The sequence below is a fragment of the Pogoniulus pusillus genome, chromosome 5 (assembly GCF_015220805.1).
Source record: "Pogoniulus pusillus isolate bPogPus1 chromosome 5, bPogPus1.pri, whole genome shotgun sequence".
Taxonomy (NCBI): Eukaryota; Metazoa; Chordata; class Aves; order Piciformes; family Lybiidae; genus Pogoniulus; species Pogoniulus pusillus.
In genome coordinates, this window is record NC_087268.1 from 13,265,495 (window position 1) to 13,291,513 (window position 26,019).

Consider the following 26,019-nt stretch of genomic DNA (forward strand, 5'->3'; position numbering starts at 1 on the left):
AGGTGGACCATGGGGCAGATCTGCTCTGACCAATCCTACATTTTCAACTGCCTCAGCAGCAGTCAGTGAAGGCACTTACCTCTCATTTACTCTAAGGCTTCCTATATTGCACTTTTGCCTTGCAGAGAGGTTTTGATTTGTATACTTCAATTGATGTCCTATTTGATGCCCTTTTCCATTGCCAAAGCAATATAAAGAGAGCTTTAGGGAAAATGAGAATCAGGCTCAAGGAATGCAGGATATTGTATGCTCCATTAGAGGGATGTGTGCTACAGTCTGCCCTTTCTCATCTGTATCACTTTATCAGATGTTTTGAAGGCTTCCTTTCAAGCATACTGAGATGGATGTGCTCAAACACTGTCAACAGCACTTTGCAAATGGTTGCAGTTGCAGCAGATATTCTTTCTGCTAAGGAAGATTGTAGCAACACACAAAGCTGGAAGATACCTGTAACATTCAGATATTGTAGCTGCTTCCAAGCAGTAAACAAATATTTCAACACATGGAAGAATGTGTCATTAAAAGGACAAGTTAAAAGACAAAGGGGTCCATGTCTGAGCTTCTAAGGTCACAGAAGGGCACTTATTTAAATGACCCGATGGGTGCTTTCAGCTGTTTCAAGTCATGCGGCAATTTGCTCCAAGTTGTACAAAATCAAATCACTAATTTTTTAAACTGAAAGCTCAACAAAATCAGTTTATATTTCAGGAAGCCATCTCTGAAGACATTGGCCTAAACTCCTTGGCAAGTGATTTAGAATTCAATGTAGTGTGCTTTAGCTTTACTTCAAGAAGTTTATTTTTTTTTAATTGGCATGCTTTTACTCATTCACAACTGATCTTTAATTCACCTCTAATTTATTAGGCCCCATAATAAATCTGTATTTCAAAGATGATGCTTCTTTGATTTAGGGAAGGCTGAAAACCAAAGAATTATAATTTGGATAGAATTTTTGTCACTAAACGCCGTAGCATTCAGATTTTGGTGGATGCAAACCCTGATTCTTATTTCCTGTGTACTGGCATAACTCTTCTGGTATCTGAACCATATTCAAGAATATGCTACATCTTGACTATAGTTCACCAGATTTAACAATGGCAAATTGAACAGCTTTTCCCCAGACCTCAGATGACAAATGAGCAGCAACTGATTTTTAAGCTGGGTAAAATTCTTCATTAATTCCTCATATGGGTGAAGATCAAGTTCTTTGATACTATAGATCTTGGGAAAAAAACCCTCCTTTCCTCAGAGAAAGACCTTCAATCTTTTTGTACTGCTTCACCTCATTTTGTTTTGCACCTTTGTCTCTAGAACCTTTCCTTTCTGCAGATTTAGTGTATCCTTACAAGGCAGATATTAGTTCTCCCTCTCTGTGTCTTAGCCTTTGTCTTTTTCCTTCTTAGTTTACATGCTAGCATTGCTATCACGAGTGTGGTTATGAGAACAGTATTTGTTAGTTAACTTGTGCTCTTTCTCCAGCCCCTTTGAACTACCCAAAAAAACTGGTTACAAAAAACAGATGTCACCATATCAGAGAAGCATTTGCTCTGGCCCTTGCCTCAAAATCTCTTTATGCTGGCAATCAGGAGTTCAATAGGATCATTACCTTGCAGAGTACAGAAAGATTCTGAAACTGAACCATCTGTCATTTTTTTCCTAAAAAAAAATAAACCAGTAATGGAACAGGTGTGAAATATAACAATAAGGTTACCTGTGCTGAATCACAGACATCTGATACAGAAGCTGCAGGTGTGAAGCACACAGACAATTGTATGTGGGGATCTATCAAGTCAATAGTTAGAAAAGTGTCCAGCATAAAAGAATGTCTCATGTGAAATACTCAGTGTTCACAAGCAAAGTTTTGTAAACTTAAGAAAGCTTAATTTAAACATAGACACAAGGAAAAGCTAAACTAGCAAATTTTCTTTTCTTTTTTTTTTCTTTTCTTTTTTTTCAACTTTTGCATATTTTTCTTAGGTGCTTCTTCTCTGCCTAAAATATACAGTCCAGAGTGCAGCTGGTGCAAATCCTAGCTACGGATTTCAAGCAAGACAAAGATAGTGTCAGACACTGATCCAACTGAACTTAGGATCCATGTACTTTGGGAGCTGGCTTTGGGGAAAAAGTTCTCGCACATACACAGACGACAACTAGGGAGAACATCAGCCCAAACACAACAAAACAAAATACAAAACATCAACATATATATGCAGATCAGGAATCAATCTTTCACACTGATCCTACATTCCTTGCATAGCTTTGCTTATGCAGAGAATGCGGGATGTGACCCTTCAGTTAGATGTTCTTCCAAACGGAGAAGGGAAGATTATTTGCAATGGTAACATCTTAAATTATTTTGGCATCAGCACAGATTACCAGGGGCAGGATCAGATTCCCCCCACAAATATGGAAGCTCTCTAGCGAGCAAGGCAGGGATGAGAGAACAATACAGCAGATTAATTCTTGTCCAGTGACCAAAAAGAAGGGAAATTCTATTTATTACACACTTCTAAAACTTCCATTACCTTTTCAAATAATAATAATAATAATAATAATTAAAAAAAAAAAAAGACTACAGATTCTATCATCTCCCAAACCACGGGAACATTGCTAGAATAATCTCTTTCTGAAAAGGAGCTGCCCTTCGGCAGAAATAACTTCTGAGATGGAACCAAAAGAAAAAGAAACAACAGAACCTTGGTAAGAGCCAAAAAGAGAACCACGTAATTCAAAAACAAAGGAGCAGTTCAAACGATACTGCAGGATGCACAAACGCTAGTAGGTAATCTCACAGATGACTTCCACAGAGCCCCTCATCGACCCAGGCAACTCTTGATTCCGATAGAAAAGAGAAAATAAAAATACTACTAGAAAAGAAAATTAAGAAACCTCTTTCCTCTTTTTTTTTCCTTTTTTAAATAAAAAAATCAAGATCATCTCCCCCTCCTCACCCTCCCACCCCCTCCATCTGGAAGCAGGTTAGCTAACCTTAACAGTCTCAATTTCAAATAAAATATATATATTTTTTTATATATTCATATATATAATAAAAGAGAAGATATTAGTGGCAGTGTACGCAAAAACACAACCCCCCAAAAAAAAAAAAACCAAACAAACAAATGAAAAAAAGAAACCAAAAAGAAAAAAAAAAAATCTACTTTTCAACAATCTCACTTTTTTGTTTCTTTTTTTTTTTTACACAAATACTGTTGTAAATATATTAAAAAAATCAGCATTCTATCTGGTAAACGTCACTTTTGCCCCCCTATAAAATTTTTGAATTTAAAAAAGTCCCAAGAACTCTTTTTTATTTCTTTTTTTTTTTTTCATTATTATTCCCCCTCCCCACCCACCCTTTTATTCCTCTTTCTTCCACAAGAATAAATCCTGATGCAACTTTTTTTGTTGTTGTTGTTGTTTTTGCTTTGTTTTTGTGGGTTGGTTTTTTTTTTTTTGCAAAGATTGTGGGAACTAAACCCTTCTCTTGTACCTAGATCCATAGGTTACAACCTCTGACATCTTTGATTTTTCCTCTGTGTTTCTCTTTGCCTTCTGTGACAGTCCCTCTTGATTGTGCTGAGGCCCTGGGCTCAGCGAAGACACTCAATAAATTACCAAAAAGCCACCGTTGCTCGTTGTCTGAATCTTCTTGGTTTCTGCTGTAAGGTGGTGGTATGAGAAAAGCATTCAGGGAGGGTGCGCCAGAGAGCGTGGAATGGAGGAGAATCCAAGTGAGGAACCTCTGATTCATATTCCTCACTCTGCAGGGACTCCACACTACCCAAGCCACACTGCCTTGCGCTGCCCTCAGCCCTTGCGTGCATTTGCGGATGCGTGTGTGTGTGCAGACACGTGGTGGAAACCAGCAGGGCCTTGTTTCCTCTGGTTGCTGCTCAACCAGAAGCAAAAATATTCCACAGTTTTAACTGGATACTGTGAAGTCCAAAAGCGGTCAGCATTGTGAATCATGTCCATTGAAAACAACACTGCGAGCGGTGTACTTATATAAATGACAGTAGGCCTTGTAGATTTGCAATAGATTTTGTTTTGTTTCTTTTTTTGTAGTGCTCTTCACAAGTGAGAAAAAAGACTTTTTTTTTTTCTGTCTGTTTTTGATTTTTTTTCCTGTGTAGGGTTGTTTTTTTTTTTTTTTTTTGGTTTGGTTTTTTCCTTTTTTTTTTTTTTTTTTTTTTTTTTTTTTGTAGTAAAGAAGGGTTGTATTTAGAGGCCAGTAGCTAGAGATCCAACCAGTGGAGCTCATGAAGCACTACCTGGCCTTAAGGCCACCATCCAAGAGAGGCTGGGAAAATTATTATTCACCCAGCCTCCGGAAATGTAATGTACCAGCAGGCAAAAAACAGTTCTTCATGTAGTACAAAACCAACAAAACGAAACGAACCCAAAAAGAAACAAACAAAAAAATAAACAGGAAAAAAAAAAAAAGGAGGAAAATAAAGGTAAAAATGAAACAAAAAAAATCATTTCTTAAATTCTAGTGCCATAGCTTTTTTTGTTGTTTCTATTTTTGTTTTTGTTCATAAACAAAGAGAGAGAGAGAGATTCTACTTATCCGTCTGACACATGCATCCTCATGTGGTCGTTGAAATGCTCGATTTGGTCAAACTTAGCTGGACAGACAGAGCAGACATATGTGGTCCCCTCTGTGCAGGCCACCACCCCGGCAGGAACAGCCCTCGCGCCGGTGCCGGTGGCTCCAGGTGTGCCGTTGGTGGCACTGTGCAGAGCCACATGCCTCTCCAGCAGGGTCTTGTGGGAGAACTTCTTTTTGCAGATGTAGCACTCATAGGACTTCTCCCCGCGGTGGAGGCGCATGTGCACGTTAAGGGAGCTCTTCTGGGTGAAGCGCTTGTTGCAGATGCTGCACTGGTATGCCCTCACGCCGGTGTGCGTCACCATGTGTTTAATTAGGTAATCCTTTAACGAGAAGGAGCGCCAGCAGATGCTGCATTGGTGGGGTTTCTCACCTGCCCATTACCAATGAGAGAGAAAGAGAGGGAGGAAAAAGCAGAGAAGAAAGAAAAAAGATAATAAAATTAAACCAGCTCCATTGGACTCCTTGCAATAAACCAACAGTCAGGGGGCTTTTGGTGATGTGCTCTGGTGTGGGAGAATTCTCCCGCAGCGGGACATGAGCTGTAAACATGAGAACTTGTGATGGGAGAATGTCCTTGAGCTAGGCTGTGGACCAGTGAGCAACCCACGCACACCTGCAGGGGGCTGGACCTGCTGGCCCCTGGGGCAGACACAGCTACAGGGGGCTGAGCCTGCCAGCCCCCTGGGGTGGGAACCACAGGTTGTTTTGGCACAGGGCAACCTATCTGCACCTTGCACGTGGCTCTGGGCCAATCTGTACTGTCCACTTGTGCCAGCCCCAGGCTGATTGTATACACCTCCTCTGAGCACTATATAAGAGGCTTCGCTACCCTAATAAAGCTGTACTGATGCATAGAAGCTGCTGGAGTCAACTCATCAGTACCCCGATCGCGCCTCTCACCAGCCTCCTGACACCGACACTCTGGCTCAGAAAGAGTAATTCTGTTACTAATTAATAATTAATACAAGTGTGTTTTGATACACAACATTTTTTTGCAACCAGAGGTTTCAAATGTTTCACAAAGGGGGCTGTAGGTCCAGATAGAGTAAAAAGGAGTTCAGGTGATTTCAAGTTCACATAGTAGGCACTGTCAAAGACAGGACTAGAGTCAAAAGGTCCTGGTATCTACCCCCCTGCTTCAATGACGGAGTCTGTCCTGCCTATATTTCTACTTTTCTCCTCATGCATGTATCTAGAAAGGTCTTAGTCAAGTTTACTTTTCAATGCCTCCAGCTCCCTACTTGCATGTAATAAAACCATGGAAAAAGCTAGTAATTACAAGTTAGCAGAGCAGCAACACATGGTTTTTGTCCAATTGCTTTAAATTTCTCAGAAGAGAAACGCTAGAGATTGCCAAAGGGATCCAAAGCTTTACAAGAGGTTTACATTTGGTGCCACTTTTTCTGGTCAAATCTCATAGATGAAGCATGGACAAGTAGCTGAAAAGGGAACCTCAGTAAATAGAATCGCCCAGGCCAGTCAGTATCATGCAAGGGGCAACCTAACAGATAAATCTCCTCCAGTGCAACAGACATAAAACTGAAATTAATTGACTGCCAGTTAAATGAAACACTTTATCAGGCAAATCAGAGATACAAAATAGTTATGCCATCTATAGTTGGCATAAACAGTTACACCACATCACCTTGTGTGTTCAGGGCCGCTGTAAAACTGATCCTGGCAATTCTTATAACTGAACCCTGACCATATCCAGGCAAAACAGTGACTACAAGGATGAACTAGGGAAAAAAAAATATTTAGGTGGGCACATGCAATTGGGTTTGTTCAGACTACTTTTCATTCCTCCTTGTGTTCAGAGTTCTTTTGGGAGACAATGCCGTGGCCTCGTGTTTCATAGTGCCAGGCAACATCTCTGTGATATGCTGCTGTGCTGATAATGTAAATGATACCCAACACCCTGAACGTCCCATCAAAAGCTGCTTTTTAATTTGTTTTCTGAATCACTTGTGGCATATTTCCCATGTGGTAATTCATCATCCCCCAAGCTGTCAAAGAGAGAGATAGTACCATAGGTTTGCAACAATAAAATGGTCCTGGTTTCAGTGACTGAGAAATTACTTTCCTTTGGTCATTTCACAATTTCCCTTCAAGTAGAGATGCTTTCTGCTGCTCTGTTTTCACAGACATCCCACTTCCTCCTTTTTACAATCTGGCACTGTTTTAAATCCCGAAGAGTCAATCTACAGGGATCATCACACACCTGTAGTAATATACCATTTAATCTTTGTCTAGTGAGATTACTACACGCTACTTATATTCAATTTTAAGGAGAGCTAATTAATATGGACTGAATGGGAAGGACCTGCTATTTTATTTCCCCTGAGTCTCTGTTTCTTTTTATTTCACAGTTTGCCCATATGATGGTGACATCTGTGAATGAAATCCACATGCTGCTCTTCCTTGCACCAATGATGAGTTTGTCCCTACTCGGTGAAAGACACTTGGTCAAAACACATTCCGTCCTTACTTTCTTGCTGGCTCTGCCCAACATGGTGTGTTGAGTGTAGACAGGCCAATATGCTTGACACGTGTTATGTGGGATATTATGGTGTGTCAGTTCTAATAATGTCTGATTAACTTACAAGAGGCTGATTATATTTACAATGTTCATTTTCGCCTTAGGCAATGTATGTCCCAGAGTTTGTAATTAGTCTGCTATAGACCCTGTTAAGACTATGCTATAAAAACACCCTAATTTTTGCCTGCACATGTTTCTAAGTTTCTAATCTTAGCCTCAAAACCTTCCTGGGATTTCTTTTCTCCTCAGAATCTCAAAAATGTTTAGGTTTGTTTTTTTTTTTGTATGCAAATGTATGTGCTTCCTAAACGAGCACTGTAGCTTCTTTATTCCCATGATTCTTCTATCTTGAAGTCAGAGAAAACTATGCTCAGTGTATTAAATGTGCATGTTCCTCCTTTGGGCTCTTTATTTCATATTTGACTGGTTTTGGACAGTGTGCTAGTTAGAAGCAAGTTGGGATGTTTTGGTAAAAGAACTTGATAACAGGCAGTGAAATGAAAAACAATTGATGTCAACTTCTCTCACAGTCTCGCTGAGAGCTCTGGGAAGAAGAAGTAAACTTTCTCCATTTTGTCTTTTTCTTCTGCCTTTGCCTTCAGACCTGGTCACATCTCATTAACCTTGCTCCCACTAACCTTGCTCCCTAACCTCTTGGCTGCACCTCTCTTCTTCCTGAGAACTGGGGTAAGGTTGAGAGGGCCGAGGGAGGTGTTGGGGTGGTTTGGAAGCCCCTCCTGGGGACTCAGGTTTCTGGGAGGGGAGTTGTGCTTTTGTATTGTTTATCCTTTGTATATTTCTGTATATAATTGTATATAACTGTATATATTGTAAATAGCTGCTTGTAAATTCTGCTAGCTGTAAATAAATTGCTTCATCTATATTCCCAGGGTCCGTCTGAGTTAGCTGGGTACCTACAAAGTATGGGGGGGGGGGGGGGCGGGTGAGAGCCCAAACCATCACAGACAGCGATGTGGGACAGCTAATGAATATTAACCATGAGGTGATACAGAGGAGAAGGCAATGATGGCTTATAAGGTGCATAGACACTGTACTTCCACAACATGGCAAGTCTTAGAGAAAAACTTTGTGAGATACATGAAAGTCAGCCTTCAGGGAACACAGAAGAATATCCATCTCTAAAATGTTTGTATCTATGTGAAGGAGGAAAGGGAGGGAGGTTTCCATCGCATGGAAAGCTACATCATGGTGTAGTTTTTCAGGTATAAAAACATATAGTGATAGGGAGGCCTCCGGGCTGTTGAATTTTGGTTTATGATTTGATTCCTTTATGGCTTCTCTCGTGAGCCCTCCGGACAGCAAGACTAATTCAAACATTTGCATCTCTCACATCCTTCCCTTTTTCTGCGGATCTCTTCCAGAGCCACGTTGCCTGGCTTCTTTTAGCAGGGCTGAGGAATATCACCCTGACAGCAGGAATGCCTGCCTCCCCTCACTTTTCATAATGACCCTGTCCTGCACTAGACAAGACAGCAGACATCTTCTTTGAGGCTCTACAAGTAAAGATTATTTTCAGAAGGGTTTTCTGAAGCTTTGCCCTCTGTTGGTTAAGATGCAGTTATTCTACCAGTCACTCCAGGAGCCAGTTTGCTCCTAAATGAACTTTGAAACAATTTATTGACCCAAATCTCCCCTTCCCACCACAGTTCATTATTTTAGGCATTCTCAGACAAATAAAATATTAATTCAAGATTGGCAACGTCTATCAATTGCCTTGTTTGACTTTATGTGTATCAGTTAGGAGTATTTCAAGATAGATCTTCCAGTATTATTCGTTATCTGACTCTGAATGGCAAATGTGGTGCACAGTTTGGAGTGGGAGAAATAAAGCACCAAGTCTTAGTGAAGTAATTTGTGAAAAAAGCCTTTCTAGCTCTTAGAAGAAGGGTGCTGGCAGATAATATTTTACTGTGCTCTGAAGGGTGTATTTTTCTGACTAAAAAACGCTATCTACACAGTATTTTAGTTACCCATCCAAAACAGAGAGATGGAGACCATAAATGGACACAAAGAACAATCTGGGGATTTAGGATTCTTGATCCTTGCAAGCATACATATTGTCCCATACCTTTTTGCATGTGTACATGTCTGCCTTGGATGTCTAGAGGAATATTTCATTTAGGTGATAATTACAGGTAAACAGAAGTTAAAAGTTTACATATGGATATGGAAATTAAATCTAGTGGATACAACAGGGAGGCACGACTTGCATTCCTGCCATATCCTGGGCAATTTCTCCACATATCACAAACCTAGCATTTATTTTAAGATCTGATGTTAACAAAACTCGCTGCTTGCTGAGGGAAATATTTACTCTTTCTCTAAACTAGAATTTCTCCCCGACGTCAGAATGAGCTGAAGGCTAAAGTAAGCAAAATTTAGTCCTGAACTCAGAATAGCCTCTCCATGTAAAATACATCTACCTCCTTGCTTTGAAGTCTCATGACAAAGCTAGAAAAGGCAATTTTGGCTTACCAGTATGATTACCTATAGAATCTTGGGAGTCCATATATTAAAGTAATTGCACTCCTAGAGAAAAAGAGTGCTGATGTTGTGTTCTACATATATTACTTTAAGTTGTTCTTTTTGAGGCCAACGTTTATGTACACATAGCTAGTGAAACACCTGACTTACTAAGAGACAGAAGATTACAGCAATCAGCTTCAGGGAAATACAGAAAAACTTCCTAAAAACCTCCAGATTGACTTTCTTATAGGCATATAGGAGATTTAGAAAATACCTGGCAGTGTGTGTAAAACCCAGGCCTGGACCTACTGCTGCTGTTCCACCAGGAATGAACTTGCCCCAGACTCATGCCAGACTTGAATTTTAAATCCCCATAGCTGTTAAAACTTAGAGGGATGGCCTTTCTTAGTAGATATGTTTTTTAAACCTTATTTTCCTCCTGTCGCTTCTACTTAACATTGCCTGGTCAGCTTGCAGGGGACAACAAACATTAAACGTTTCCTTGGATGGGTGCACAACACAGGTTACTCCAAGAAAATGAGCTTGTTTCTGCCCCATGTAGTTATGCTCCAGCAATCACAGAATTATAGAATGGTTTGGTTTGGAAGGGACTTTTAAAGGTCACAATGGACCTATACATTTCTGCAGGGGCTCAACTTCAGTGTGGTAAACTCAGCAAGTATACGGTGATACCATCTACCTGGATAACTTCTCCATCCTGTTTGTGCTGGGGGTTGGCAGGTTGGGAAACAGGACTTAAGTCCATGTTTGTCAAGGACTTTCTCTGGCTTCATGTCTAAGCCAAAGGGATGTGCTCTTACCTGTGTGTACAAACATGTGCTTGACGTAGTTCTGTTTGGCGGTGAAAGTCTTGTTACAGAGAGTGCACTCGTAAGGCTTTTTTTCGCCTTGCCCACCTGCTGTGCTGTGGCCTGCAGATGGGGCCAAGGGCTGTGGGGCTGGCAGCTGAGCAGTAAAGGTTGACAAGCCAGGCTGGGACACTGTCACAAACTGTGTCTGTTGGCCAGCTAAAGGCTGGGGCAGGCTGAAGAGAAAAGGCTTAGGGCCACTGCCAGCAGACTGTGTGGTGAAAAGGGCAGGCAGGTAGGTGTTGCCAGCTGTGCCAATGACCTGAGTGTTGCTGGTCAGAGTCAGTGGCATCCTCAGATTGCTGGTGAGGGTTTCTGTCTGGCGTAAGTAGATCTGTGTGGTTGGCAATGGTTGGGCAACAGTTGTGTTGACAGAAGGCTGCAAAGTCCCCTTTTCGGTGCTGTTATTGACTGTGAGCACTTTGCTGTCCATTTCAATGTCATTGCTTCTCTCTGGCGAGGAAGAGTTGGCATCTATATGCTGCTGCTGCTGCGGCTGAGTGCCATCAGCAGGGACATCAGTTTGATCTGCTTGAGAAGGTTCTTGTTGCCCATCCCGGCCCGGACCAGCCATAAACTGCTGCTCCATGGAATCGGGCTCAGTGCCAATGGAGGAACTGACTCCCGAGTCGAAACTTTCCCCTTTCGGCTCACTCTCAGTGCCTTCTGCTTGGTCAGTGTCCTCAGTGCATTCCTCTGACTCATTGCGCTCAAGGATCTGCACCCTCTGTTGGCCATAGTAGTCATAGTCATCCTCCATTTCCTGCTTAATATGGATGTTGCCCATCAGGGTTTGAATGCGAACTGGGCGTGGTTGCTTGCGGCAGTGTGTGGTCTCAGGAGTGGTAGAGAGGTACCGCTCCATTTGTTGTGACCTTTCATGGATACGGGTAATCCAGCTGGGGTCTTCCATGTGATGGTCCCTGGGGAGTCCCAGCGCAGTTTCATGGTGGCTAACCACAGCTCCACTGTAAAAGGAGCGTTCCCCACTGCCATTTTGCATGGAACAGGCATAGAGAGCTGAATAGATCCTGTCCACACTGTGCTGTGAATGGCTCTGCAGGTAGCCAGACTCTGTGTCGGTGCTCTGACCCGAGGTGCCTGATTCGGGTGTTCCTCTGGGTGTCTCCTGGCCAGAATCCTGAATCACTGGGTAGACTTCTCCCACATTTTGCGAGACGATCCTTGTGCACTCATCAATCACAGTCTTGATCTGCAGGATGCTGGCAGCTGTGAGGATCTGGAGGGCCTCCGACTGTGAGACCCGCAGCACCCCGCTGTACATGAAGTCAATGAGCTTTTGCACAGACTGGACTGATACCACCGAGGGGATCTCGATGTCACTGTAGCCCAGCAGTAGCTTGTCCTGGAAGAAGGGGCTGCCAGCCGCCAGCACACAACGGTGGGCGCGTAGCATGCTCCCGTGGATGCGGACCGTCACGTCACAGAAGTGGCCACGGTTGCGCTGCTCGTTGAGGGTCTCGAGCACAGAATTGCTAAAGTTGTGAAGGTTGATGCTATGAATGCGCTCTGTCATCCCCTTGCAACTGATGTTACCTGTAGCAAAGCAGGTGACAAAGAAAACATAAAAATAACAGATTGAGTCTTGTCCTCTGCAGAGCCACATTCAGGGCACTGGTGAAGGCAACTGCCCACTGGGTAAACAAAAGACGTCGTATGGTAAAAATCATGTTGAAGGCACCAATAAGGAGGCGTCTTCTCTGGAAGGCTAGAAGTAAACTTCCCTACTCCCTTGCAGAAGCTCAAGCCTTGAGATTTTGGATAAAAGCTGAGCAACATAGGTGTAGCCAGGTGAGCCACATTCCTGGGCTTTGGATTTGCTATCAGTTTACCCGGCTTAAAAAACGCCTAGCGGCAGCCAACTGTAAACATCAAGCACATGGATTAAAGTTGGATTTTAATCTGTTTGGACTTGGACCCATGCCAGAAAATATCAGATTCTTACTTACTTAAAGACCCTTTACGCCAAGTTGTTAATACAAAGAGTCTGTATGAGAATGTGATTCCTATCTAGTCTGGCATTTTAAGGAATGTGGATCCTGTGTTTTACAGTGCAGTTGCTTGTATTAAAAAAAAAACACCCCAAAATCAAAACTGGCAGTCACTTCATAAAATCCAAATCTGGTTCAAGATTTAGGTGGCAAATGTTCCTAAAATCCTACGCACAGTTTTGTCTGGGGTTGTGGTTTAGAACATTTGCCACCCAATAGTGACAAACAGTCCTCTGTAAGCACCCAAAGCCAAAAGTTAACATGAGCTGTCTCCTTCATTTTTAGCACATCCCAAGCTCTGACTGGCACCAGAATGCCATCACATGAAAACAAATGTTTTCCTACTGTTATTTACTTGATGGAAACTGGAAAATTACAGACATTAACTCTAAGGAAGAATTAGTCTTAGTTTGGCTGAATAACCCAAATAGAGAACAGTCTAGAAAAGCACCTAACTGGTTTGGGTACACAAAATTAACTTTTATGTAAATGACTAAAAAGTAACTTTTATGTAAATGACTAAAAAGTAACTTGTTCATCTCTCAGTACACTTTTCTCTATCTCCATTTTGTTTGCTTTGGTTTTAATGCTTTTGTTTGTCATCATCATCACAGAACTGTTTCAGTTGGGAAAGACCTCTAAGATGATCAAGTCCAACTATCAACCTAAGACCACCATGGCCATTAAACCATGTCCCAAAATGCCATGTCCACATATTTTTCAAGCACTTTCAGAGACAGTCACTCTACCACAGCCTGTTCCAATGCCTGACTACTCTTTTAGTCAGTAATTTTTTTCCTAATACATAATCTAACCCATCCTGGTGCAACCTCAAGCCATTTCCTCTCATTCTATCACTTGGTACTAGGGAGAAGAGACTGACCCAAATCTCACTACAACCTCCTCTCAGGGAGTTGTAGAGAGTAATGAGGTTTCCCAGTCTCCCCTTCCTCCTCTTTTTGTTTCCTCTCCTGTTCTTTACTCATTTTTAATCCATTTAGATTCCCATGAGCAGAAACTCTGGTTTCACCTTTTGACTCTGAGGAATGAACTGCCCTTTGAATGGAAAACAAATAAAACACTATTAATAATTTCTTTCTCTTAGCATTTGTAGTACCTCTGTTCCCAGAAAAGTAGGCAGAGAGAAGTAATGCAAAATGACTACTACTTTTACAGATATTCCAACCCAAGCTACAACCTCTCTTGCCACAATTACTTATTAATGTGTGAGAATGCAAGAATGAAATTTGGCAGAGAAGCATGAGTAAATTAGTGCCACTGTCTGTTTTATTAGAAATATATTGAGCAAAAAAGATAGCTCTGAAAGTGTTTTCATGTGTCTGCCTTCTGTTCCAGCCCAAGGGCTGCTTTACATCTCATGCACAGGCATAGAACACTGCTCGCTGCAGTTTGCAGGAAAATTTGTTGTCTTCACTGCTCTGCCTTTTGCTTCTCATTTACCCACCCCTGGCACCTCAAGTACCCTTGGCTCTGGTGTTTCAAAGAGAAACCAATTTGGACACAGGTGGTAATTTTAATTCTCTGAAGTAGCTGAATGATAAAAGGGAAGCAAAAAGGTCAGAAACTGGAAATCCTGATGGGCCCAAGCTATCTAAAGAAGATTGATGACAACAGATGCCAACCAGATAGTTTCAGAAGGATACTAATTCCCATGTGAGATTAGAGCACTGGGAAGACACATCACAGGAACAAGGAGGAAACCACGGTCATGGAGGTCATGAATTACATCTGTCCTGTTCATAAGGTCTGCTGGAAACTTGAGTTTCCTTCTCTGATGACACTGATCATAGGACTGGAAAAAATATCTTAGAAACAGGGAGATTTTCCTTTCAGGGCACTGCAAATATTATAACATACAGAAGAGATGTATTCTCTCCTCCTTCCAGATAGACTAATTCTCCAGAGGCCTTCAGGGCAGTTCCAGATGCTTCCTTTCCCAACATGTCACATCATACAAGGATGTATTTAGATAAAAGTCATAATCCTTGATCTGAAGAGAATCTAGCAAAAGCTTTGTAATGATGGGGAAACAGAAGACTGGAAAATTAATGACAAATTGATGACATCTCTTTTCAAGACTTCCTGCAGACCATGGCAAGTGATTGCACAGCTACCCATTTATCTGTATCTCCTTTTGAGTGCTTGTCTATTGGTATGCTAGAAATCTTTTCATCAATAAGTATTGATTGCTACTGGTTTTGACCCTAGGGCTCCATTTTCTCATAAGCATGTCTTTAAGATGTGCTTCTTTAAAATGAACGGCCTCTGTTTATGTTCCACTTTATCAAGTAGGTATTTGATAGTAATAAGAAATATGCAGCAGTATTAACTTGATAAACCAAAAATCCTGTCTTGTGCATGCATAATGTGGAATATGCCACATGTTATGGACAGGTCTGTAGACCTGAGCAGGTGCAAAGAGGTCTATTTGCTTCCTCTGCACCTTAGCAGCTAAAAGCAATTTTGTGAGCAGAACTCACAATTCATTTCCAGAAACATGTGCTGTGCCCCCCAAGACTGGGTGAATTCTTTGGAATGAATTGTGCCACCTGTCCATAAACCATGTAGAGAAATGGGAAAAAACAAGGTTCATTTGAAGTTTCAGCAGCCTTTTTCTGGTCCTGGCTGTCAGAAACAAGAGCTCTGTAGCCAAAAGGTATTTGGTCATTAGCTAACTTAATGTTAGCAGCCAGCTTGGTTTCTATGCATGTGTCATAGAATTTGTCTAATTAAGAGGTTTCTATGCATTTGTCACAGAATCAGAGAACTGTTTCACCTTAAGGTGCGAATAGTTCTCCTATAGGAACTGATGGAGGATACACCTTGAGTTGTAGGAACTTGTCTGAAAGTGAATTGAGTCACTTCATAAAAGTCATGGAATACATTTTGGTTGCTATTGGAATAACAGAGTTTTCTCTTAGAAAAATCCTTTTCACATTACTTTTTTCAAATGAAATTGCAACATCTATTTCTTCAGCTGGGAAACAACTGAAATTCACTCCTTAAGGATAAAACTAGAGGGGTGGGTGTAAAACATTAGAAACTATTTTAAAAGCTAATACAGATATTGAGGATGTTTCTTGTAGGCCATGTTCCTTAACATTCAGCACTGAAAACCACACCTATCCAAAGCACAAGCAACCAGATCACAGTATCACAGTATCAACAAGGTTGGAAGAGACCTCATAGATCATCAAGTCCAACCCTTTACCACAGAGCTCAAGGCTAGACCATGGCACCAAGTGCCACGTCCAATCCTGCCTTGAACAGCCCCAGGGACGGCGACTCCACCACCTCCCCGGGCAGCCCATTCCAGTGTCCAACAACTCTCTCAGTGAAGAACTTTCTCCTCACCTCGAGCCTAAATTTCCCCTGGCGTAGCTTGAGGCTGTGTCCTCTCGTTCTGGTGCTGGCCACCTGAGAGAAGAGAGTAACCTCCTCCTGGCCACAACCAGCCCTCAGATAGTTGTAGACAACAATAAGGTCACCCCTGAGATCATTTGCAATAGTATCAGAGATGCTACCACGGAAATCAGAACAGCGTGAAAGAGTAGATTTAACAATTTCCAGAGATTGGTAAGTAGCAAAACCTGGTGCCCCATCCAGTTCCTCCCCCTCTTTGCAGGAATTGTAATTCAGATCCAAGTTTTGTGGTTGCCCTTTACTGTATGCTGCTCTAAACTGAAAGTTCAAAAGTGACACTTCCCATAGGAGGTGGAACTGCCAATGTATGTTTGATTCTAAAGTGAATGCCACATTTTCACAAAGACTGGTAGGGCCTTGGAAAGGCTAGAATGTGTGTCAGCTCCTCACAAGACCCTGCTATACACACACACTCACCTACTCATCACTGCACAAATGCCTGGCCCAGGAAAAAGACTGCTGTCTCAGGCTCTTCTCAGGCCTGCCAGTCTTTTAAACTCCAGACAGTGGGAAACTTTCTGTGAAATTCAAGTGGTCTTTGTTAAGTGTCCCTCTTTCCTTTTTTTTTTTTTTCCCCAGTAAACATGATGTAGAGGTCCCAATAGACTTATTCTAAGAAACTCCTGTAAAATGGTTTTGTCCCCTTTCTGTGAAGCAAGTTCTGATTGGAAGGGCATTCACAAACCATATAGGAAAGAATGGGTGTGAAAATGCAAAGGCTATTCTTACCCAGATGGGCAATGAATAGACATTTGCCAGTTTAAAAAAAAATAAAGAAGAAAAAGAATAAAAAAGCAGGAAAAAAGAAAGTAAAAGGAAAAAATAAAAGGAAAGGGGGGTGGGGGGGAAGGAAAAAAAAAAGAAAGCTCAGACAACTGTACAGATTATGCACATTTGCAATCCTCCTGGGACGCAATTTGAAGCTGGCATGGCATAAAGGTGAAACATATTACTGTGCAAGTTTGAAAAAAGCTCCATTTGCCCATATGCAAATGCACCGATTAAACTGTCAGCTATTCAGGGAAACATGCATGGAATTCAACCTCAACTAGTAAGAAAGAGCACCACTTGGATGGGAAAGGAAAAAACTTTTGTGTAATACATGACTGAGTGCTTAGATTAGTGTTTCCCTGAATTTCATCCACCCCTCCTGCTGACTTTTATGCTGTGGGCATTCAAAAGAAAGTAGATTTTACCATGACAATAACAATGACAACCTCTCCAAATACAGTACCAAAGGGGAAGGCAGTGGCGGAAGGAAACAGCAGGCAATGAACTCCTGGAAGAAGATACAGAAAATGTATAAGTGCAGCAGTGAGGTACCTCAAGCATGCCTTGAAGGCAGCTTTCTACAGGCCAATGCTACCATATCTAGGTCTACATAAAGTTAGAAAGGTACAACTCACAGAGGTGGTTTTGTCATTTGCCAAACGCCTAAGAATTAATCCCAGCAAACATGTCATTGTGGTAGAGCTACAAAGAGCTATGGAATATTAAAGACTGCAGGCCACACACAAACAGCTACGTTGTGCATTTTAAAATGTATTTAGTACAGGCCACTAGATGTCCCTTTCTGCAAAGCCAATGGTTACACCTTTAATGCTCATAACTGAAAGATAGCACAGAATTTTATTTCCTCTAGTGTCTTTTAAAATCACAGCATCTCAAAGCTCATTGCACAGAAATGACTACCATTTCTAGAAACACAGTGATGATGAAACCACCACAGCTACTGTTACTCAGCAGTAGCTCAGTGCGTAGCCTTCACCTGAAGCAAAACTGCCCAGGATGCTGGAATCCAAGCTCTTTTTGGAAATTTATAGTTTGGTCTTCCACAGCAATATCTAGCAGAGTGAAACTCATAGGTTTTATCTTATTTTCATACTCACTAGGTGAAGGCAACAATCACCTATTATCCTTAAGAACTGGTAAGCTTGCTGAGATGGATATGGATGGAGTTTTTGCCAGAGTCTTCTGCAGTACCATTTAAAAATTGGCAACCTATCTCACTGACACTTACACAAGTAGTATTAACTAGAATTGCTTTGATATTGTCACCTAAGTTTGTCTTCCTGACAAGCTTCTCAGGTCTTGCACTGAGAAGACGACAGGCTTTGAGAGACAGTAGAGAAGATGAAGCCTTATATTCCCTATAGAATATGGTATCTTTATATTCTCATCACAAACGGGACAAAGTGCATCCCTAGGCTGGAAAGTGCCCTGGGCTAAAACAAAGATGTGTAAGTTAGGATTTGTAGGCTTTCTTCCTGGTTCTGGAGCTGTTTTTCTCTTCATCTGTAATCCATCCATTAGAATCATAGAATAAATCAGGTAGGAAGAGACCTCCAAGATTATCCAGTCCAACTAGCACCCAGTTCTGTCTAATCAACTAGACCAGGGCACTAAGTGCCTCAGCCAGGCTTCTCTTCAACACCCCCAGGGACGGCAACTCCACCACCTCCCTGAGCAGCCCATTCCAATGGCAAATCACTCTCTCTGGGAAGAACTTCCTCCAAACATCCAGCCTGTACTTCCCTCGGCACAACTTGAGTTCCTGGGAGTGCTACAAACCTAAGCAATCTGCTGCTGCTGGAGACAAGCATTACCATGTACTCTTTACTCTCTTTCTCTATCATACATAGCTTCAGACATTTCTAATCCCTGGACTGCACACCAAGTGTGGATGACCACAGCCTCCCAGTTGTAGCAAAAGGGTTCTTCAGACAGTCATTTAGTCTACTGCTTTCTGTGGTGGTGGGAACAATTTACCTACACTATCTCTTTGGAAATCTGTCTAGCATGGTTGCAAAAACCCACAGTGTGGGGGTTTTCCACTCTCTCCTCAGACAGACTGTCTGCTATCTTTATAGCAAGAAAGTTCTCCTTGTATTTGCATTTGAAATCAATTACTCATGCTTTCCAACTACAGCAGACATAGAGAACTATTGACCACTTTACAGCACTCACTCATACACTGGAAGGTGTCTCAGTTTTCTAGGCCTATCTTTTCTAGAAAATACAGACTCAGGTCTCCCAATCATGCTCACGGGGTATAGGTACTGTCCTCATTCTTTTATATTCTATCCAGTTTGTCCTTCTTTCACTTAAAATAGATATGGTATGCTAGCTGAGTGAGGTGAACAAAGCAGTTCCCTCTGACACTTCATATAGCACACTCTAAAGACCTTACAGACTAACAACTCAAGCAAATGAATCCCTGTTACCAGAACAAAACTGTACAGCTTTTCCTTAGGAGAGGCACATCTCAGTAAAGAATCCTTGACTTGGAATGAAAATTCTCACCTCTTGCACAAACAGGGCAGTTCTGTGGAAATACAGCATTTCCACCACAACATATGAAAGCCTCACAATATCCACAGGAAGTGTTCTCATTTCCATACATTACTGTCTCCTGTATCAAACTTAGCACCACAACCATGGGTGCTTTCTTCAACGACCTGATCTATGCCTAACGATGAAGGGTTTTTTCCTGTTGTTCTCGACTTAGTTACTCTAAAATAAAACTGGATCAACAGAACAAAAATTCATATCTAGTGTTTTCATACACAAAATTAGTCCTGCATCAGGTTCCAACATTCTGGGACCAAATTTGGTAAGGCAGTATTTCTTCCATTCAAGGAAAAGGCTTGAATTGCAGTCCTGAAAACCTGGTAGTGGCTGACTTTCCAGTCTATCTCAATGATGCTAGAGAGGCTGATCAAGCCAACCCTGCACAGATCGATTTTCCTGAATACTTGGCCTGCTCATTCTGAAAGGGGATTTCAAGAGGAAAAGCTTTCATGATGTTTCAGAAGAACATTTGTATCCTCCACAGGAGATCTGACCAGGAGCAGCTCTTGCTTTCTGTTGCTTTAAAGGTTTGCTGGAGTTTTCACCCAATCATCTGTTTGAACATCTTGAAAAATCAGTATCTCCTTCTATAATATCTCTCCAAAACAAACACCAGATGACACTACACGAATTGCCCTAACCCTACCAGATTGTTGTTAGAATCAAAATATGTAGCAGTCTACATTTAACAGGAAGTACTGTATTTTTACCAGCACAATATCTATTAATGTGTCAGTAATATACTCTACTGAAGGAAGAATCACTGTGTTGTGGATGCTGTCAAACTTCTCTAAATTTCATAGTCTAAGAACTATGCTTATTTGAAAGACAGAAGTGCATGCACACACAAACACAACCTTGTTCTCCAAAGAGCAAACATCAAGTAGACAACTAATAAGAAAGAGTTTGCTTAAACTTTGTTCAGCAGACAGGTTGTTGTTTTTTTTCTGCAGACTAGAGAATGTTCAGCAAATTTCCCAGGGACAATTTATTCAGTTAATTGCTCTGTGCTTTTTAGCATCTACCTAATGATGAGACATCAGGTTTTATATAAAACTGAAGACTAAACCATAGGTGTCCTGTACATAAAATTGTTCATATATTCAGTGGGCATAACCCCCAGTGTCAAGCATAGAAGCCTCTATTTCAGCCTACATGCTTGGGGAGCAGGCAGTGAATCACCCTCCCATGCTTTGCCTCAAAGAATTCAGGAGGACCCTGTCAGCGATAATACTGTTTGCTCTACAATCCACAGGTGGCAACGTCTGTGCCTCAGTTTACTTCACAGGTAGAACAAGAAGAGCATCACATCCCCAACTCTCCACAAGGACTGCTCACCTTAATTAATATGAAGCCATTATTTTGCATTCCTTGGATTAAAAAACACTACAGACAGATTGAAGAAACATCTCCATAGGTCTCTTTGAATGTTGTTCCTCGGGCTTACAAAAGTGAAACATCCACACTACTCTGCTGCCTTACTTCCTTTATACCTCTTTACAGTGAGCATTCTGCTTACAACTGTAAAACACCAGGTAAAAAACAGTTCCAATTCATAGTAGTCTGGTGACCAATACCTTTGAGGTATTATCACATGTTCGGCTATTTTTAAGTTAAATAAAGACTACATTTTTAGCTGGGGTATTTACTTTTCCTGCCCTCAGTCCAGCTTGTACTCTTGCTATTTTAGGAACTTCAGAGTAAAGAAGGGTATACTTGAAAGCCATTTTATTACCAGACATATATTTGGGGTCCAGTTTAATATATCTCCAGTGTAAACATACATATACACTCTGTTTCTCGTATCCCTCTAGCATAGACTCGGACTACATCGATGGGAGATGCTCCTCCTATAGTTATCTAGAATACCTTCAAGCAACATATACTATGTTAAAAGAAGAACTGCTGAAGCTGCCATCACAGGAGGTTCATTTTGTGACTCATATCAGAATTCAAGAGAGATGTTGAGATACAAGAATGTGTCAAGAGAACATGTCCAGACGAAGCTGGTGAGGGACCTGGAACACAGCCCTGTGAGGAGAGGCTGAGGGAGCTGGGGGGTGTTTAGCCTGGAGAAGAGGAGGCTCAGGAGTGACCTCATTGCTGTCTATAACTACCTGATGGGAGGCTGTAGCCAGGTGGGGGTTGGTCTCTTCTGCCAGGCAACCAGCAACAGAACAAGGGGACACAGTCTCAAGTTGTGCCGGGGGAGGTCTAGGCTGGATGTTAGGAGGAAGTTCTTCCCAGGCAGAGTGATTGGCATTGGAATGGGCTGCCCAGGGAGGTGGTGGAGTCATCATCTCTGGAGGTGTTGAAGCAAAGCCTGGCTGAGGCACTTAGTGCCATGGTCTAGTTGATAGGACAGGGCTGGGTGCTAGGCTGGACTGGATGACCTTGGAGGTCTCTTCCAACCTGGCTAATTCTGTTCTGTGAATAATGGGGCTTTCAACAGGTTGACCATATCATTACAAGCATGTAAATTCCTGAGCCCCAGACAGCTATGAGCCATTTACATTTTAGCAAAGGCTAGGATCATCAAACAGCATTTTAATTTCTTTTCCCACTTCTTTTTTGGAAAGGTAAAGTGAGAAAGCTACCCTGTTGTAAATGGAAACAGAAAACAGCGTGGCCACATGATGGCACCATTTCCTAGGAAGAGAAACGAGGCTGCGCTTATCCATTCTTCGGTAGGGAACATTTCCCTCTTCTATTCTGCATGAGAACTGGTTCAACCATGCTCACTTGTCCCCACAGAGCTCGGGCATGATCCTGCCAAGCTCCAGCACGGCCCAACTGTTTTAATTGGCTACAAGTTAAAGGCAGTTTGGCCCTTTCAAAAATCTAGGCACATCTATGGCTAGTTTTCCTTCCCAGTGGAGATGCTGTTAGAATCATAGAATCAACCAGGTTGGAAGAGACCTCCAAGATCATCCAGTCCAACCTAGCACCCAGCCCTATTCTGCCAACTAGACCATGGCACTAAGTGCCTCATCTTTGCTTTGTTTCAACACCTCCAGGGATGGAGACTCCACCACCTCCCTGGGCAGCCCATTCCAATGCCAATCACTCTCTCTGCCAACAACTTCCTCCTAACATCCAGCCTAGACCTCTCCTGGCACAACTTGGGGCTGTGTCCCCTTGTTCTGTTGCTGGATGCCTGGCAGAAGAGACCACCCCCCACCTGGCTACAGCCTCCCTTCAGGTAGTTGTAGACAGCAATGAGGTCACCCCTGAGCCTCCTCTTCTCCAGGCTAAACACCCCCAGCTCCCTCAGCCTCTCCTCCCAGGGCTGTGTCCCAGGCCTCTCACCAGCTTTGTCGCCTTTCTCTGGACACGTTCCAGTATCTCAACATCTCTCTTGAATTGAGGGGCCCAGAACTGGACACAGGACTCAAGGTGTGGCCTGACCGGTGTTCAGTACAGGGGCAGAATAATCTCCCTTGTCCTACTGGCCACACTGTTCCTGATCCAGGCCAGGATGCCATTGGCTCTCCTGGCCACCTGGGCACACGGCTGCCTCATCTTCAGCTACTATCTACCAGTACCCCCAGGTCCCTTTCTTCCTCGCTGCTCTCCAGCCACTCTGTCCCGAGCTTGTTATGCTGTTTGGGGTTGTTGTAGCCAAAGTGGAGAACTCTGCACTTGGCCTTGTTAAATCTCATCCCACTGGCCTCTGCCCACCCATCCAGGCTGTCAAGGTCCCTCAGCAGGGCTCTCCTACCCTCTAACAGATCAACACCTGCTCCTAGCTTGGTGTAATTTGCAAACTTACTGATGATGAGCCAACCCCCCTCATCCAGATCATCAATAAAGATATTGAACAGGGATAGGACCAGCACTGATTCTTGGGGAACACCACTAGTGACTGGCTGCATGATGCATCAGAGGACATGCAACAAGGGAGCCACTGAACAAGGCAGAGGTGAGATGGGCCACCTGTAAGATATGGTGTGAGCAGTCCCCATTCAAGGTGAAGCATATGGTGAGGCTTCTTAATTAAAAAAAAAAAAACCAACAAACCAAACAAAAAACCCCAAACAAACAAAACCCACCAAAAATCCACCCTCCAAAAAAACCCAAACCACCAAATGTTTTGGAAAAGGTAGGCAAACAGTGATTTATGTCACTCTTCTATGTGAGTGATCAAAAGCTTACAAAAGTAGTCACTGTGAATGCCTTCATCTGCTTTAAGGGCTTTTAAGAAAATTCTAATAGTGTATTTCAGAATGAACAACCATAATGAAAGTGGACAGGGATTGCATTTGGTCATCTTGCTGTGGTGAACTCTATAAACTTACATCCTCGCTTAGGAGCATTGTTTAGGGAGAAGAAGAGGCTGGAGTTAGGAGTTGAGTCTGAAGGAGGAATGAATTAGAAGGATAATAGGTGCAAATGTATTAAAATATGTCTCCAAAAGAGACTATTGCTATTCCATGAACTCTTTCACATTTGCCCTGTATTGTTAGGTTTTTCTTCCAGGCAGAAAGACAAGGAGGAAAAGCTTATCAGTTTGAGTGTGGTTAAATACAGTAAGCCTGAATGCCTGTGGGCTTTGGTTAAAAGGAAAATATAGATTAAAACCTCTTAAGATAATTACCTGTTTAGAAGGTTTCTATTCAAGCTAGAATCCTCTGCAGGGAGTGTTTGTAGCAGTCTACTAGGAAAAGGGTGCAGTCAGAAATGGTTGACTTTTGTGGGAGAGCTGCTGTCTGTAGCAAAGCACTGCTTATACCCTCCACGTTTCCAGAGCAAGGGCTTTCAATGTAGGAAATAATCATTATGGTCAACAGAACTTCTGGTTGATGAGAAAAACAAGGAATGGATGAAAAGCTGTAAATGCTACTCCTCAGGGCTGGCAAAAGGATGCTTTTGTCTCTTCTCTTCCCTGAGTAGAGGAAAGCTACCACATGAAAATGCTGGATTTTATTTAGCTATATTTTTTTTCCATTTATCTTTTCTATTAGTGAAAGGGTAATTGTCAACTAGCACAACTGGAAGCTTTGGTGAATATTTCAACTTAGAAATATTGCAAGACATACACATATTGTTTTGGACTGTGGCTTCTTTATTTTGAGTTTATGGGACGAATGTTCAGGTGTGCTTGTAATTCAGACTTAAATACCAGTGGGAAACAGCACATGCTCATGTCAATGATGCTGAAGGCCACAGGGAAAATTTCTGTCTTCAGTGAGACCCCTTCAATCCCTAGGAGCAGATTTCTTTCCAAAATTACCTCCTCAGCATTGATAGGAAGAGAAACCATGGCAAAATGCCTTAAAACTAATAAATGAAAGCAATAAACAAGAACACAGCATTCATGGGTGGCTTGATATCATCAGATGGTTCTGTAGCATTAAATACACATTATCAATTTCAATTATTATTTCCCCCCCCCCAGAGAAAAGGCCCTGGAATTGCATTCAGACACTAACAGGTGATACTGAGCACAACAGTTATTTCTCAGGTCTGCCTTCAGGCACATTCTACCCTCTACTCAGACAAAAAAAAGATCAGAGATAGCATCTGGGAGTTTAACTTTTGAACTGAGGGAATATGTCCCCCTTTAGAACACTGCACAGGATCAAAGCACAAGGTATTTCTGTTAAAGCTGACATGGTTGCACACATGGGCATGAAGCTGTGGGGAAGTCCCTCACTCTGTTTTTATTTCCTCTGTCATACCCCTTTTCACACAAAAATTGCTACTTTGTGGTTTTTTATCTATCTGTGTAGCATCAATAAATTACACGTTATCACTCCTATCATCTAGTTATAAAGAGCCTTTCAAGATTTTTTAATAGATGCACAATATTGCTACACTTCACATTTTCACTGGTTAAGAACTCAAAAATCGCTGTTGTGAGATTACTCTTAATTTATACTACTTCTCTCTGGTGGGCTTTCAAGAAGCAGCACTTCACCACATGTCACAGATTGATACAGAGTATACATTGTGCATCCCAGCTGGGCAGAGATCCTTTCAATGTTTAACACAACAAAGCTAGAACCAAGTAAGGGTCCTAGGATGTTTTCACCGATTTTTTTCCCCCCATATAGGCAGGGTTAATTCGTCAAAGAGCTATTTGGGCTGACAGATTAACTAGAGATCTCGAATTCTCTTTGTATTCCTGGTTCTTGAATGGTAGATGCCTAAGACTAGATCTCTTTAGCCTTCCAAATCGTTCCATGGACAACAAAAAGGAGTCACAGAAAACATAAATGAAAAGATGGAGCAATCACATTCCCTCTAGAAACAGTAATAATTGGCATCCTCAGGAATCCAAACACACAGTGCCAGGCAGAACACAGCGCTGTGGTCCGCCACGCATCAGGCTGCGAGGCAAATACCCTGATGCAAATGAAGGCGTTTAGTGGCACTCTGATGGCTTACAACTGAACTTCAGTTGATCCATGGAGTAGATCAAACACCACATTTCTTGTGGAAATGCAATTATTTTTCCCCCACAACATCCCCTAGCACACCTCATAAACATTAGTAGGTGTTATTAAACAGTATGATGGTTTTATGTTTCAGGTTCTCTCTCAGTACCACATTAAGGCTTCACTTCAGAAGTATTCTGAGAAAAGAATTCTCTTTGTTCAGCTGAGAACAATACAATAATTGTTTTGGTTTTCTTTCATTCGAATACTGCCCTGACCTTACCTTGTTCTGAAGTTGTTGTGTGGGATCCCAATGCAAAGA

General features: G+C 42.1%; 1 protein-coding gene across 1 annotated transcript in view; it reads right to left on the reverse strand.

Annotated features, from left to right (window-relative positions):
• Nucleotides 1-3,437: 3,437 nt before the first annotated feature.
• ZBTB20 (zinc finger and BTB domain containing 20) overlaps nucleotides 3,438-26,019 on the reverse strand; it is a 31,052-nt gene continuing 8,470 nt past the window's right edge. Inside the window, exons 2-3 of the mRNA XM_064143278.1 lie at nucleotides 10,463-12,067; nucleotides 3,438-4,985 (exon numbers count right to left, since the gene is read on the reverse strand). Of these exons, the coding sequence (XP_063999348.1) occupies nucleotides 4,567-4,985; nucleotides 10,463-12,047 (2,004 nt within the window). The 5' untranslated portion in view covers nucleotides 12,048-12,067 and the 3' untranslated portion in view covers nucleotides 3,438-4,566. The remainder of the gene's footprint in view (nucleotides 4,986-10,462; nucleotides 12,068-26,019) is intronic.